The 16,228-nt window shown below is 43.7% G+C and overlaps 1 protein-coding gene across 4 annotated transcripts in view; it reads left to right on the forward strand.

Annotated features, from left to right (window-relative positions):
- UNC79 (unc-79 homolog, NALCN channel complex subunit) overlaps window positions 1-16,228 on the forward strand; it is a 173,373-nt gene that overhangs the window by 967 nt on the left and 156,178 nt on the right. For all 4 annotated transcript variants that reach the window (XM_056544994.1, XM_056544993.1, XM_056544995.1 and 1 more), the window contains exon 2: window positions 6,447-6,567. In XM_056544994.1, coding sequence (XP_056400969.1) covers window positions 6,447-6,567 — 121 coding nt within the window. The remainder of the gene's footprint in view (window positions 1-6,446; window positions 6,568-16,228) is intronic.

Below are 16,228 nucleotides of genomic sequence, written 5' to 3' on the forward strand. Positions count from 1 at the left end.
GGAGATTATATATATATTACTGTATATATATATGGAGGGAGGAGATTATATATGTATATATTACTGTATATATATGGAGGGAGGATATATATATCTGTTACTGTATGTATATATGTATATTTTTGGAGGGAGGAGATATACCGTATATATATGGAGGGAGGAGATATACCGTATATATATATATATATATATATTACTGTATATATATGGAGGGAGGAGATTATATATGTATATATTACTGTATATATATGGAGGGAGGATATATATATATATCTGTTACTGTTTGTATATATGTATATTTTTGAAGGGAGGAGATATATATATATATATTACTGTATATATATATGGAGGGAGGAGATTATATATGTATATATTACTGTATAAATATGGAGGGAGGAGATTATATATGTATATATTTCTGTATATATATATGGAGGGAGAAGATTTTATATATATATATATATATATATATATATATATATATATATATATATAAATATGGAGGGGCATATATTACTGTATGGATATGGAGGGGCAGATATTATTGTATATATATGGAGGGAGATATATATGGAGGGAGATATACTGTGTATATATGGAGGGAGATATACTGTATATATATGGAGGGAGATATACTGTATATATATGGAGAGAGATATACGGTATGTATATATATATATATATATATATATATATATGGAGGGAAATATCCTGTATATATATATATATATATATATATATATATATATATATATATGGAGGGAGATATATGGAGGGGGATGTACCGTATATACATGGAGGGATATATACTGTATATACATAGAGGAGATAGATATACTGCGTATACATGGAAGATATAGATATACTGTATGGAGGACATGCATCCTTGTGATATATGGGGTTATCCTGACAGTAATGGAGATCTGATCATGTGATCACATGGGGTATAGTGGATTATCATGATAGTAATGGAGATATGATCATGTGATCACATGGGGTATAGTGGGATATCATTACAGTAATGGAGATCTGATCTTGTGATCACATGGGGTGTATTGGGTTATCCTGATAGTAAGGGAGATCTGATCATGTGATCACATGGGGTATATTGGGTTATCCTGACAGTAATGGAGATCTGATCATGTGATCACATGGGGTATAGTGGGTTATCCTGCTAGTAATGGAGATCTGATCATGAGATCACATGGGGTATATTGGGTTATCCTGACAGTAATGGAGATATGATCATGTGATCACATGGGGTATATTGGGTTATCCTGACAGTAATGGAGATCTGATCATGTGATCACATGGGGTATAGTGGGTTATCCTGATAGTAATGGAGATCTGATCATGTGATCACATGGGGTATAGTGGGATATCTTTACAATAATGGAGATCTGATCTTGTGATCACATGGGGTATATTGGGTTATCCTGACAGTAATGGAGATCTGATCATGTGATCACATGGGGTATAGTGGGATATCCTTACAGTAATGGAGATCTGATCTTGTGATCACATGGGGTATATTGGGTTATCCTGATTGTAAGGGAGATCTGATCATGTGATCACATGGGGTATATTGGGTTATCCTGACAGTAATGGAGATCTGATCATGTGATCACATGGGGTATAGTGGGTTATCCTGCTAGTAATGGAGATCTGATCATGTGATCACATGGGATATATTGGGTTATCATGACAGTAATGGAGATCTCATCATGAGATCACATGGGGTATATTGGGTTATCCTGACAGTAATGGAGATCTGATCATGTGATCACATGGGGTGTAGTGTGTTATCCTGCTAGTAATGGAGATCTGATCATGTGATCACATGGGGTATATTGGGTTATTCTGACAGTAATGGAGATCTGATCATGTGTTCACATGGAATATAGTGGGTTATCCATATAGTAATGGAGATCTGATCATGTGATCACATGGGGTATAGTGGGTTATCCATATAGTAATGGAGATCTGATCATGTGATCACTTGGGGTATAGTGGGTTATCCTGATAGTAATGGAGATCTGATCATGAGATCACATGTGGTATAGTGGGTTATCCTGATAGTAATGGAGATCTGATCATGTGATCACATGGGGTATAGTGGGTTATCCATATAGTAATGGAGATCTGATCATGTGTTCACATGTGGTATAGTGGGTTATCCTGATAGTAATGGAGATCTGATCATGTGATCACATGGGGTATAGTGGGTTATCCTGATAGTAATGGAGATCTGATCATATGATCACATGGGGTATATTGGGTTATCCTGACAGTAATGGAGATCTGATCATGTGATCACATGGGATATTAGAAGCATGGTCATCCCGGTGTTATATGGGGATATCCTGACAGTAATGGAGATCTGATCACATAGGTTTCTCCTAGGGGAGGGAGTCAGTGTCAGAATAGAGGAGGGCATGGTAGCGGCCCACTGATGTGTTTGGGATTGGTAAGAAGCAGTTGGGGGACTGACTATGTGACAACTTTTCCTAACCCAGTGGTCTCCAAACTGTGGTCCTCCAGCTGTTGCAAAACTACAACTCCCAGCATGCCCGGACAGCCAACGGCTGGAGGGCACAGTTTGGAGGCCACTGTCACCTAATCAAAACATGTGCTATAGATGTTACGGGGTGCAGACAGCTCATAGATGGCTATGCACCCACATATATGGGACTGTGCAGTCATGTGATCACGTCAAGGTCATATACGTATTGCTGCTTATCAGGAGCGCGCCGGCCCATCCCGCCTTCATCCATATTCATCGCTCAGGAATAATTTAATGTGTCCCTAATCCTCCAGATTCCTACTAATCCCCAATGTCTCCCTTCATCTCCGCAAGGAAGATAAACCGCCACGGACGTCACGTGTGCCGCGCTCCATTCTGTGCCATTTTAATATTCACCCCATCAAACAGGAGAAGAATAATTCATATAAGAGAATAGATGCCCAATATAAAATGTGTCCTCTCCACTGGCTGACTGCTTGTTACATTGTATCAGTGCAGGTAAAATGTATCCACATTGGGGAACATTGGGCCGGACTGAAGTAATTGTAACTTCTGACCAAACACTTGGGCACCGGGTCTGATCTATTTCTCCGGAGTTCTCAATGGAGAGAGGGGAATAAGCTGATGCAAAGCCCAGTGCCACCCCACAGACTGCTATACAACCCCCCTTTCAGACTCTTCTGTCCTCCTCTGTCCTCCCCCAGACTCTTCTCTCTCATCCTCCAGACTCTGTCCTCCTCCTCCTGACTCCTCTGTCCCCTCCTCCAGACTCCTCTGTCTCCTTCTCCAGAATCCTCTGTCCTCCTGACCCCTCTGTCTTTCTCCTCCTGACTCCTCTGTCCTTCTTCTCCAGACTCCTTTCCCCACCTTTTTCAGACTCTTCTGTCGTCCTCCAGACTTTTTTGTCTCTTCATCTTCCTCCATACTCCCCTATCTCCTCTGTCCTCCACCCCATGACTTCCCTCCTTCCAGACTCCTCTGTCCTTCACATGCAGACTCCTCTGTCCTCCTCCCTCATGACTCCTCTGTCCTCCTCCTCCATACTCCTCTGTCCTCCTCCTCCTCCAGACTCCTCTGTCCTCCTCCTCCTCCAGACTCCTCTGTCCTCCTCCTCCAGACTCCTCTGTCCTCCTCCTCCAGACTCCTCTGTCCTCCTCCCTCCTGACTCCTCTGTACTTCTCCTTCAGACTCCTCTGTCCTCCTCCAGACTCCTCTGTCCTCCTCCTCCTCCAGACTCCTCTGTCCTCCTCCTCCAGACTCCTCTGTCCTTCTCCCACATGACTCCTCTGTCCTCCTCCCTCCTGACTCCTCTGTCCTTCTCCTTCAGACTCCTCTGTCCTCCTCCTCCAGACTCCTCTGTCCTCCTCCTCCTCCAGACTCCTCTGTCCTCCTCCTCCAGACTCCTCTGTCCTTCTCCCACATGACTCCTCTGTCCTCCTCCCTCCTGACTCCTCTGTCCTTCTCCTTCAGACTCCTCTGTCCTCCTCCTCCAGACTCCTCTGTCCTCCTCCTCCAGACTCCTCTGTCCTTCTCCCACATTACTCCTCTGTCCTCCTCCCTTCTGACTCCTCTGTCCTTCTCCTTCAAACTCCTTTCTCACCTTCTTCTTCTTCTGTCGCCCTCCAGACTCTTTTGTCCATTCCTCTTCCTCCATACTCCCCTATCTCTTCTGTCCTCCTCCAGACTCCTCTGACTGTGATTAAGTTCAATGGAAACCAAATGGATCAGAGATTAAAATCCCCCAGACTAATCATTCTTTGCCCTTTATAACAAGTTGGGGACCACGATTCATGAGGCCCCATACACATCAGTGAAGGTTCCCATGACTGTTCTGTAATGTGTATGCGGAACCATATTGGTGGCCATTGATTGAGGTTGTGGATCTGGTATATTGTTGGGGTTATATGTCTCCATTTGGGGGACTAGGAAAGTCATGAGATGCCCCAATAATTAGGAAAACCAGTGCTGCTTTTTTTTTTCTCCCCAAAAACAGTGAAACCCCAGTCCTCAGGTTGTGTGTGGTACTACAACTCGGCTCCATTCACTTCAATGAAACTGAGATGCAATACCTCACACAACCTGAGGACAGGTGTGGTGCTGTTTCTGGAATAAATCAGTTCTGTTTTTCCAATCCTGAATAACCCCTTAAGGTAGAGATGCACAGCAGCCAGGACTCATGTCACAATGTATGTATGCCTCGCTGTCCAGTATGTACAGGAGCAGGGACTCTTCTCTTTGACTGGTTTCCCTGCTCCTGTACAGATAAAAAATTGAATATGAATTTTCTGTAAGATTAGAAAAGTATCAGATCATTCCAAAGTAATCAGCTCAACTCCAGTGATAACTTTTAATCTGAGAATTAGGGATTTTCCAATACTGATACTAGACATTTGCCCTAGTACTTCTACGTGTGCAAATGTCCCTGATACCCTTCCCAATAATGACAGACTATTAAGAAAAAACCCTTTCCTCTCCTTCTTGTTCTTGAGCTGAGGCCTCTTTATCCAGAGTGGTGCAGGACCTGCTGTGATGACGTCACTTTATCACGCGACAGGTCCTGCACCACTCTGGATAACAGAATGAAGGAGAGGATCCTGCCCCACTAACAGCGGAGGATGCAGAGGCCTCAGTGCGGGAGCGGAGCGATGGTGAGTGGGATTTTTATCACTTTCTTTTGGAGGAGACTTATAGGGGGAAACTATTTATAGGGGCATTTACCTAATAGGAGGTTCCCTACCTACCTGAATACCTACCTACTGGGGCATCTTCTTAATAGAGGGATTCCCTACATACCTATCTTCTGGAGGTTTCTACTTAATAGGGGAATTTCATACCTACCTATTGGGGGCTTCTACCTAATAGGGTGGATTCCCTACCTACCTATCTATTTTCTGGGAGCTTCTACCAAATGGGGGTTATTTCTTACCTACTGGATGATTTTATCTAAAAGGGCAGGGTTCCCTACCTACCTAACTACTGGGGTCTCCTACCTAATAGGGGGTATTCCCTACATCTCTTCTGGAGGCTTGCACCTAATAGGGAGGATTCTCTACCTACCTATCTTCTGAGGGCTTCAATCTAATTGGAGGAATTCCCTACCTACCAACTGGAGACTTTTACCTAATAGGAGGGATTCCCTACATACCTATGTTCTGGGCTTTCTACTTTATGGTGGTATTCCCTACCTATTTAGTGGGGGCTTCTACCTAATAGGGGGTATTCCCTACCTTCCTACCTATCTATCTTCTGGGAGCTACTACCGAATGGGGGTTATTCCTTACCTACTGGAGGATTTTATCTAAAAGGGCAGTATTCCCTACCTACCTACCTACTGGGGTCTCCTACGGAATAGGGGAGATTTCCTACCTACCTATCTACCTACTGGGGGCTATTACATAATGGGGGGGGGAAATTACCTTTGTAACTACTGGGGGCCCCATACCTAATGGGGAGGATTCTCTACCTACCCATCTTCTGAGGGATTCAGCATAATAGGAGGAATTCCCTACCTACCTACTGGAGGCTTTAACCTAATAAGGGGGATTCCCTACCTACCTATCTTCTGGGGGTTTCTACCTATTAGAGGGATTCCCTACCTTATGTCACATGACATTTTAAAAAAGGATCGGTACTTATACTCGGTCCTAAAATGGTACTTACCTTCTTGAAATCTAACCCTTTGAATTTACAGTGTAGCTACCTCTAGGTGGCACTAAATCGACAGTTTCCTTCCTTCTGGAGGAGAGCTGATTTGCATAACTTTTTTCCCAGACTCCATCTGTACCTGTATCTCCTCAATGAGTGTCAGTATGAGCCCAGACTATCCCAGGAATGGCTGAACAGATCTGAACCCTCTGACTCTCGTTATCTCGTTGTTTCGATGCTGATGTTTCGGATTTTTCTTCCCTTTTCTTACGCACAGTTGCTTCTAAGATCCGATACCTCCACGAGTACCACCACCGGGTCATCCACAACACGTACCCAGTGCCCACAGGGACCGACATTGCCAACACCCTGAAGTATTTCTCCCAGACACTGTTAAGGTGAGATTTCAGTATTTATAGTATAAACTCAATGGAGAGAAAAACTATTAAAAGCTGCTATAATCTTTCCTTGTCAATGCTCCTTTAAGACAATCCTATTAACCACTCGCTCCCTGCCTCAGCCGAGACCAAAGGGCATTTCCTTCTACAAGCAAAACAGTCCCCATTAACTCTACATTGGTGGTCTCCAAACTGTGGACCTCCAGCTGTTGCAAAACCACAACTCCCAGCATGCCCGGACAGCCGTTGGCTGTCCGGGCATGCTGGGAGTTGTAGTTTTGCAACAGATGGAGGTCCACAGTTTGGAGACCACTGTTCTACATCCTGTTATTTATACCAGCTGGGTAACGGTAACCACCAATATGGCCGTCATGACGCCACCTGGGTGAGCTGTCAGGGTGGCAATACTGGTTGTCACTCACTATATGATGCCAGGATGACTGCGGGGGGTTCTGCTTTAAGGAGGAAGTGTCCTTTAAAATACTTGGATTGTTCATCTCTATCTGGGGATCACGTGGTTAATATTATTGCGACTCAATTCCCATTGCTCATACATTCAATCCATTAAAGGATGGCAGCGTGTGATACGGGTATGGATGCCGTGTGGGTGGTGTGAGCAAGAAAGAACACTAAAATCGCAAGAGAGAGACGCAATGGGGGGAAAGAAAAGAAAACTGTCTGTGTTCTCTTTAACAGCCAATCACAGCGCAGATTTAAAGGGGTACTCCGGTGAAAACCTTTTTTCTTTTAAATCAACTGGTGCCAGTAAGTTAAACAGATTTGTAAATTACTTCTATAAAAAAAATCTTAATCCTTCCTGTACTTATTAGCTGCTGAATACTACAGAGGAAATTCTTTTCTTTTTGGAATGCTCTCTGATGACATCACGAGCACAGTGCTCTTTGCTGACGTCATTATTATAATAATAACTCTTTATTTATTGTTGTCCTTAGTGGGATTTGAACCCAAGGCCCCAGCACTGCAAGGCAGCAGTGCTAACCACTGAGCCACCATGCTGCCCTTAGCATACATCTGCTATGCATGGTTGCTAAAATGGACAGAGATGTCAGCAGAGAGCACTGTGCTCGTGATGTCATCAGTGTTCCAAAAAGAAAGGAATTTCCTCTGTAGCATTCAGCAGCTAATAAGTACTGGAAGGATTAAGATTTTTTAATAGAAGTAATTTACAAATATGTTTAACTTTCTGACACCAGTTGATTTAAAAGAAAAAAGGTTTTCACCGGAGTACCCCTTTAATGTAATGTATGTACTCACAGCAGAATAGTGAGTACAGCTCTGGAGTATAATACAGGATATAACTCAGGATCAGTACAGGATAAGTAATGTAATGTATGTACACAGTGACCTCACCAGCAGAATAGTGAGTACAGCTCTGAAGTATAATACAGGATATAACTCAGGATCAGTACAGGATAAGTAATGTAATGTATGTACACAGTGACCTCACCAGCAGAATAGTGAGTACAGTTCTGAAGTATAATACAGGATATAACTCAGGATCAGTACAGGATAAGTAATGTAATGTATGTACACAGTGATCTCACCAGCAGAATAGTGAGTACAGCTCTGGAGTATAATACAGGATATAACTCAGGATCAGTACAGGATAAGTAATGTAATGTATGTACACAGTGATCTCACCAGCAGAATAGTGAGTACAGCTCTGGAGTATAATACAGGATATAACTCAGGATCAGTACAGGATAAGTAATGTAATGTATGTACACAGTGACCTCACCAGCAGAATAGTGAGTACAGCTCTGGAGTATAATACAGGATATAACTCAGGATCAATACAGGATAAGTAATGTAATGTATGTACACAGTGATCTCACCAGCAGAATAGTGAGTACAGCTCTGGAGTATAATACAGGATATAACTCAGGATCAGTACAGGATAAGTAATGTAATGTATGTACACAGTGACCTCACCAGCAGAATAGTGAGTACAGCTCTGGAGTATAATACAGGATATAACTCAGGATCAGTACAGGATAAGTAATGTAATGTATGTACACAGTGATCTCACCAGCAGAATAGTGAGTACAGCTCTGGAGTATAATACAGGATATAACTCAGGATCAGTACAGGATAAGTAATGTAATGTATGTACACAGTGACCTCACCAGCAGAATAGTGAGTACAGCTCTGGAGTATAATACAGGATATAACTCAGGATCAGTACAGGATAAGTAATGTAATGTATGTACACAGTGATCTCACCAGCAGAATAGTGAGTACAGCTCTGGAGTATAATACAGGATATAACTCCGGATCAGTACAGGATAAGTAATGTAATGTATGTACACAGTGATCTCACCAGCAGAATAGTGAGTACAGCTCTGGGGTATAATACAAGATATAACTCAGGATCAGTACAGGATAAGTAATGTAATGTATGTACACAGTGACCTCACCAGCAGAATAGTGAGTACAGCTCTGGAGTATAATACAGGATATAACTCAGGATCAGTACAGGATAAGTAATGTAATGTATGTACACAGTGACCTCACCAGCAGAATAGTGAGTACAGCTCTGGAGTATAATACAGGATATAACTCAGGATCAGTACAGGATAAGTAATGGATGAATGGATGGGAGAGGATGGTGTTGTCTGATCTTCACACATCTTTCTGTACAACATGTTCAAGGTGGATTCTTTTGCTGCCACTGGGTTCACATCGTTTTATTGATCTGGGCCCCCTGTCAGCAGCAGGTTTACAATATTCACACAATGGGTATTGATTATGAGAAAGCTCATTGATCGGTGATAAGTGAAGGGGCTGACGTGTGCTGCGGCTCAGTGTCACCATCAAACTGCAGACATCTTGTGTGATTGATACAGTGATAGAAAGCAATCGAGAGGTGTCACTGTATCCCATCATGCCCTCTGTCTGAACACCACATTTCAGGTTAACAATCTTCATAAACTGTTTTCAATTATTTTGTTTACTTCTCTATGAGTTAAACAAAGTGTTAGCCTCCAGTTACATCCAAAGTACCGCAAATGAATCTTCAATGGAGGAGATTTATAAGATCCGGTGCAAAATGGAGAAGTTGCCCCTGGGAGACAAACGGGTCTCTGCATTCACTTTCCAAAGGGGCCTGTGAAAAACCTGACCTGTTGCAAAACTTTTGCAAACTACAACTCCCAGCATGCCAAAGCTGTTAATCCAAAGGCTGTCCGGCCATGCTGGGAGTTGTAGTTTTGTAACAGCTGGAGGAACACTAGTTGAGAAACACTGTCTTAAAGACTTAAAGGGATACTCCACCCCTAGACATCTTATCCCCTATCCAAAGGATAGGGGATAAGATGTCTGATTGTGTGGGATCCGCCGCTGGGGACCCCCGCGATCTCGGCTTCAGCACCCAGACATCCGGTGCACGGAGCGAACTTCGATCCTTGCTGGATGACTGGCCATGGGGGGGCGCAGACTCGTGACGTTACGGTCATGCTCTGCTCGTGATGTCACGGCAGCGCTCCCTCAATGCAAGTCTATGTGATGGGGCGTGACTGCCATCACACCTCCTCCCATAGACTTGCATTGTAGGAGTGTGTGGCTGTGACGCTCTAAACAACCGCTGGGTGCAGCATGGAAACTGCGGGGGTCTCCAGCGGCGGGACCCTCACGATCACTATCCTTTGGGTAGGGGATAAGATGCCTAGCGGCGGAGTACCCCTTTAACAAAACTCCATTGTCCACTATACCACACAGCAGAGAGCACAGGATCAGGTGTTAGAGATGTGCAGCTTTATCTGTGACTGGAGGATAAGACCTGATGATAGCTTTACTCACCATTTTACACAGATTGGACCTGAATACGTGTTCATTCGGTGAAGTTTCTGCTCCGTTGATGCTGAGCTGCAGCACAGGTTGGCAGAGTAGGGGTTAATGTATCATGCACAGCTTGTTTGCTCTGGGTATATCCCTCTATGACATTATAATGATTATACAGAATTTCCTACTACAAGATGCATTGTGATACAGTCAGGGCTCTTAAAGGGGAGGTCCATTTATAATTTTTTTTACCTGATTCCTTTGTGCAGTCATCAGTTACGAAGCATTGCGCCACCTATAGGCACCGATCAGGTGAATGATGATCTTTCCTCACATCTCCCTTCACCCTCTGCTGGATCAGTGTCTGATGTGCCGCAGTGCATTGTGGGCAATGTAGTGTTTTGTGCATACATAAAGGCTCAGCAGGGTTAAACCACGGCCATTCAGCTGCTGCAGGACTACATCTTCCATCATGCCCCGACACCCTTCGGCTCCTTAAAGGGGTACTCCACTGGAAAACATTTTTTTTTAAATCAACTGGTGCCAGAAATTTGAAAAGATTTGTAAATTACATCTATTTAAACATCTTTACCCTTCCCGTACTTATCAGCTGCTGTATGTTCCAGAGGAAGTTCTTTTCTTTTTGAATTTCCTTTCTGTCTGACCACAGTGCTCTCTTCTGACACCTCTGTCCATGTCAGGAACAGTACAGAGCAGGATAGGTTTGCTATGGGGATTTGTTCCTGCTCTGGACAGTTCCTAAAATGGACAGAGGTGTCAGCAGAGAGCACTGTGGTCAAACAGAAAGGAAATTCAAAAAAAAAAAGAACTTCCTCTGGAACATACAGCAGCTGATAAGTACGGGAAGGGTAAAGATGTTTAAATAGAACTAATTTACAAATCTGTTTAACTTTCTGGCACCAGTTGATTTAAAAAAAAAAATGTTTTCCAGTGGAGTACCACTTTAAACCGATGCAGTGTTGTAATTTTGCATCCACTTAACAGGTTTCAAAATTATTGCAGTGGAAAAAAGAGAAATCCAATATGGCCGACCTAGTACTGGCGAATATTTTGGTTGATACAAACACGGAACAGGGTGTTAATATATACTTATATAGTTATAGGCCCCTGGCTCTGTGCCCCCTTATATTGTATATGTATATATACTATACATGTCTTGTATAATTTATAGGCCCCCAGGCAGGTCTGTGGCTCCATATAGTTGTATTCAGCAGCCACAGGCCCCATATAGTATAGTTTGTTATAAGCCCCCGGCTCGGTGCCCCCACTATCATCCACCTCCATATAGTAGGTAGGCCGCATCCCTCCCAACCATACTGCCCATCTGCTTCAGTGCTCCACAGCTCCCCGGTCCGGGGGCTGCGTTCACATGGCCGTCTAGACCCGTTCTTCTCCCGTCACAAATAAAAACGGGCTTAAAAAAAAATGGACAATAATGGATGCAAACCGATGTTATCCGTTTGTATCTGTTTGGATCCATTATAGTTCAGTTAATAAACCAAAATATATATATATTTTTTTGTTCTGAGCATACTCAGAAGTAAAAACGGATCAAAAAACGGATGCAAACGGATGACATTAAAGGGGTACTCCGGTGGAAAACTTTTTTTTTAAATAAACTGGTGCCAGAAAGTTAAACAGATTTGTAAATTACATCTATTAAAAAAATCTTAATCCTTTCAGTACTTTTTAGCAGCTGTATGCTACAGAGGAAATTCTTTACTTTTTACATTTCTTTTTGTGTTGTCCACAGTGCTCTCTGCTGACACCTCTGTCCGTGTCAGGAACTGTCCAGAGCAGCATAGGTTTGCTATGTGGATTTTCTCCTGCTCTGGACAGTTCCTGACACGGACATCAGGTGTCAGCAGAGAGCACTGTGGTCAAGACAAAAAATAAATTAAAAAAATAAAGATTTTCCTCTGTAGCATACAGCTGCTAATAAGTACTGGAAGGACTAAGATTATTTAATAGAAGTAATTCACAAATCTGTTTAACTTATTGGCACCAGTTAATAAAAAAAAAAAAAAAAAAAAAAGTGTTCCACGGGAGTACCCCTTTAAGTGGGGTACAAAAATACAGAGACTCACAGACTGTTGCTGGTTGGTCCTGGGTGAGAGAGACCCACAGTGCTGAGTAAAACGGCAGCCACAACTTTATTGTTCCCCCGAGGACCCACAAAGCAGAACTGTCTTTTCCTCACTTCACTGAGGAGACTTCTACTTTCACTTTCACTTTCACGGGACCTGACAGGGGGAGCCGACCTTGTTGATGGGGCTGCCGGCATCTCTCCGGTCACCTCTGGGATAGCAGCTGTCACGATGGGCCAGATGAGAAGGACTGCTCGTCTTCTTTACCGCTCCGCGCCGGTACGCTTAGCTACGCCTACCACTATGTCTTATTTTTGGGGAATGGCTTATTAATACGCCAATGCTTAGAAATTCTGCTACAACTTATTTCGAGTGGATGTCTTATTTTTGGGGAAACAGGGTGTCTATAAAAACAACAGAGGAGAGCGGGGAGACTTATGTGCAGAGGAGCAGTTGCCCATAGCAACCAATCAGATTTCAGCTTTCAAGTTTTTTAAAATGTCCTCTGAAAGCTGGAATCTGGTTGCTATGGGCAACTGCTCCTCTGGGTAACAGTTCCTCATCTTTTTCACACACAATAATGAAACTTTATTAATACGGACAACAGCCTAAAAGGAACTGGGCGGTGATGATGACTGCGTAAAAGAAGTAATAGGCAGGGCCCGGTAATCTCTTATACTGTGGCGGACCTCCCCTTATACATAATTTGTTTTTAAAAGTATTTTTAAGGTGAAATTCTCAAAAACTGCAGTAAATTGGAGATTATAATGTGTGGTTCTAAAGATGTTATCTTATAGATCAGTGTTTCCCAACCAGTGTGCCTCCAGCTGTTGCAAAACTACAACTCCCAGCATGCCCGGACAGCCAACGGCTGTCCGGGCATTCTGGGTGTTGTAGTTTTGCAACAGCTGGAGGCACTCTGGTTGAAAAACACTGACATGGATATATATATATGTAAGGAATTAAATATAATGAAATGAATGTATATTTTATTATTGATCAATCAATGAAATACTAAATGTCTATTATAGCCCCTGAATGTGTCATGTGCCCTATGACAACACTGCCTGGCTCTACGTCCTATCGGCTTATACCATCCAATCACATCTCTTCTTTCCAAATCTGAATTCTGATTGGTTGCTATGATGCCTATACGCTGCGCCCGTAGGCAGGAAGTGTTGTCATAGGGGCACAGGCAGTGAGGAGATCAGTGGGCTCATCCCTAGGACTAAGACGTTTATTGAATCTTTTTTAGATGAGTAAAATGACATAATATGGATCTGGTTGTTCTCCTTATAATAGGTTTTTATGCATTAAAAACACTTAGAAAAGGATTCTGGGTAGAATGATGTTACAGAGGCCTCTAAAAGGATCATAATGGATTTATATAAGCAATTTTACAAGGTTTAACTATAAGTACGATCAGACAATGTTGCAGCTTATATATTGGAATATCTCCAGAAACATTGTGCAGAATAGTGATTGCAGCTCTGGAGTATAATACAGGATATAACTCAGGATCAGTACAGGATAAGTCATGTAATGTTTGTACACAGTGATCTCACCAGCAGAATAGTGAGTACAGCTCTGGAGTATAATACAGGATATAACTCAGGATCAGTACAGGATATGTAATGTAATGTATGTACACAGTGACCTCACCAGCAGAATAGTGAGTACAGCTCTGGAGTATAATACAGGATATAACTCAGGATCAGTACAGGATAAGTAATGTAATGTATGTACACAGTGACCTCACCAGCAGAATAGTGAGTGCAGCTCTGGAGTATAATACAGGATATAACTCAGGATCAGTACAGGATAAGTAATGTAATGTATGTACACAGTGACCTCACCAGCAGAATAGTGAGTACAGCTCTGGAGTATAATACAGGATATAACTCAGGATCAGTACAGGATAAGTAATGTAATGTATGTACACAGTGACCTCACCAGCAGAATAGTGAGTACAGCTCTGGAGTATAATACAGGATATAACTCAGGATCAGTACAGGATAAGTAATGTAATGTATGTACACAGTGACCTCACCAGCAGAATAGTGAGTACAGCTCTGGAGTATAATACAGGATATAATTCAGGATCAGTACATGATAAGTAATGTAATGTATGTACACAGTGACCCCACCAGCAGAATAGTGAGTAAACCTCTGGAGTCTGGCCACTAGAGGGAGCATCTTCCTGTGAGTCTGCTGAGTGTGGAGTGTGGGTCGCTTGGTGAATCATTTGGTGTGTGCTCTGAGCTCTGCCGTGTCATCTGTGCCGGACATCGTTCTTCCTTCCCCAGAGGGAGAGCGTGTTTTCCGGTATGAGCGAGGAGAGGAGAACCCCAACACCTGCCCCCCGAATCAGGTCCGTGGGGGCAGGGGAAGCCAGCGACCAGCTGTTGATGGACTGACATAAGGAAGCCTATCAGAGGTCACCGGATTGAGGCGCTGTGCCACGAGATGCAGCGATGTATCTCCAACCCCTCCTGACCCAGTGGAGTCTAAGAGTAGCCGCAAGGCTGCTCTTACAAGCTGTGGAAAGCTCTGGAAATGTGGTCTGTGACACTCCTCCTGGAGCAAGGCTAAATGCCCATGGAGGAGGATTGGGGAATGCCAAGGGCCCGGGAGCCTGGAACCACCTATTGCTCCTGGGTTACATATGAGGATGCAAGAAACACCTTATATAAGCTCCAGAAGGAGGTACGTGAAGTTGAAGCTTTGTTGGACACTGCGCCCAAGCGGCAAAAGGCTGAGCTGTCAGCAAAGAAATAAAAACTTCAAGCTGACTTCAGAAACCTTCAAAAAAGAAGATCGTTTATTCTGGAGAATAGTGGACCATATAAAGAGAAACTGTTAAATGAAGATCGCTTTGCAACAGTGGAAAAAGAAAGGCATAGACAGCTGAGGGGGCATCAGCCACGGGTGGAGGAGGAAGGAGATGCTTCGGAGGCTGATAGTGTTGAGCTGAATCTACCCGGGGGTCTGCAACATCTGACCCCATATGGTGGGCTCCCTGCAGGGCAAGTGGTGATGTCATCTAGACGTTGTTCTGGCGGTTCGAGGGTGAGAGCAGCACCAGTCACCAGGGAGGGGCGCTAATGGCCCAGATCGCCTCCAAGACTTCACGTTTGGAGATGATTTACCGGAGGAGGCACCTGGGGGAAGAAAAAAGAAGAAGCCAATGAAGATCAAGCTCCTGGAGCAGGTAAGATTCGTGTATAACACCCTCCCTGAGCCCCCCAGACTGGCTGTAGGGTCAGCTCACTGTGTGAACCCCATTTCTCAGCCCAGCTTGAGTTCTGCTGTGGACTCAGTGCAGGAGAGGGGGGAGAGTATGGAGTCTAGTGTGGCAGTGAGCTCCATCGCTGTTTGCAGTAACAGTGGTGGAGCAGACAATGTATCGTCTGTGAGGTCGGACAGAGATATAGGCCCAGCGATGGGCAGGGAAGGCTCTGGTGCATTAGGTTGCTCCCTAACGGGAGGAGGGGGCAGCTCTGTGCCAGAGTTGGTTGCGGTGGCTCCGGTGGCTCTGAGCGTTGGCACTGCTGTTCCTTTGGAGCAGCGGTGTCATCGTGAATGAGCTGGCGGGGCTAAGATGCCTTCACCTCCCAAAAAGACTGGACTAAAACCTTTATTATGTATTGGCGCCGCTAATCCTGATCAGCAGCGCCCAGGAGCAGAAAACTCTGGTGCTGATGAGGTGGAGGGTACCAATAAAAATAGGGCTAATAAACAGGCTAGGCAGG

The sequence above is a fragment of the Hyla sarda genome, chromosome 11 (genome assembly GCF_029499605.1).
Source record: "Hyla sarda isolate aHylSar1 chromosome 11, aHylSar1.hap1, whole genome shotgun sequence".
In the NCBI taxonomy this organism is placed as follows: Eukaryota; Metazoa; Chordata; class Amphibia; order Anura; family Hylidae; genus Hyla; species Hyla sarda.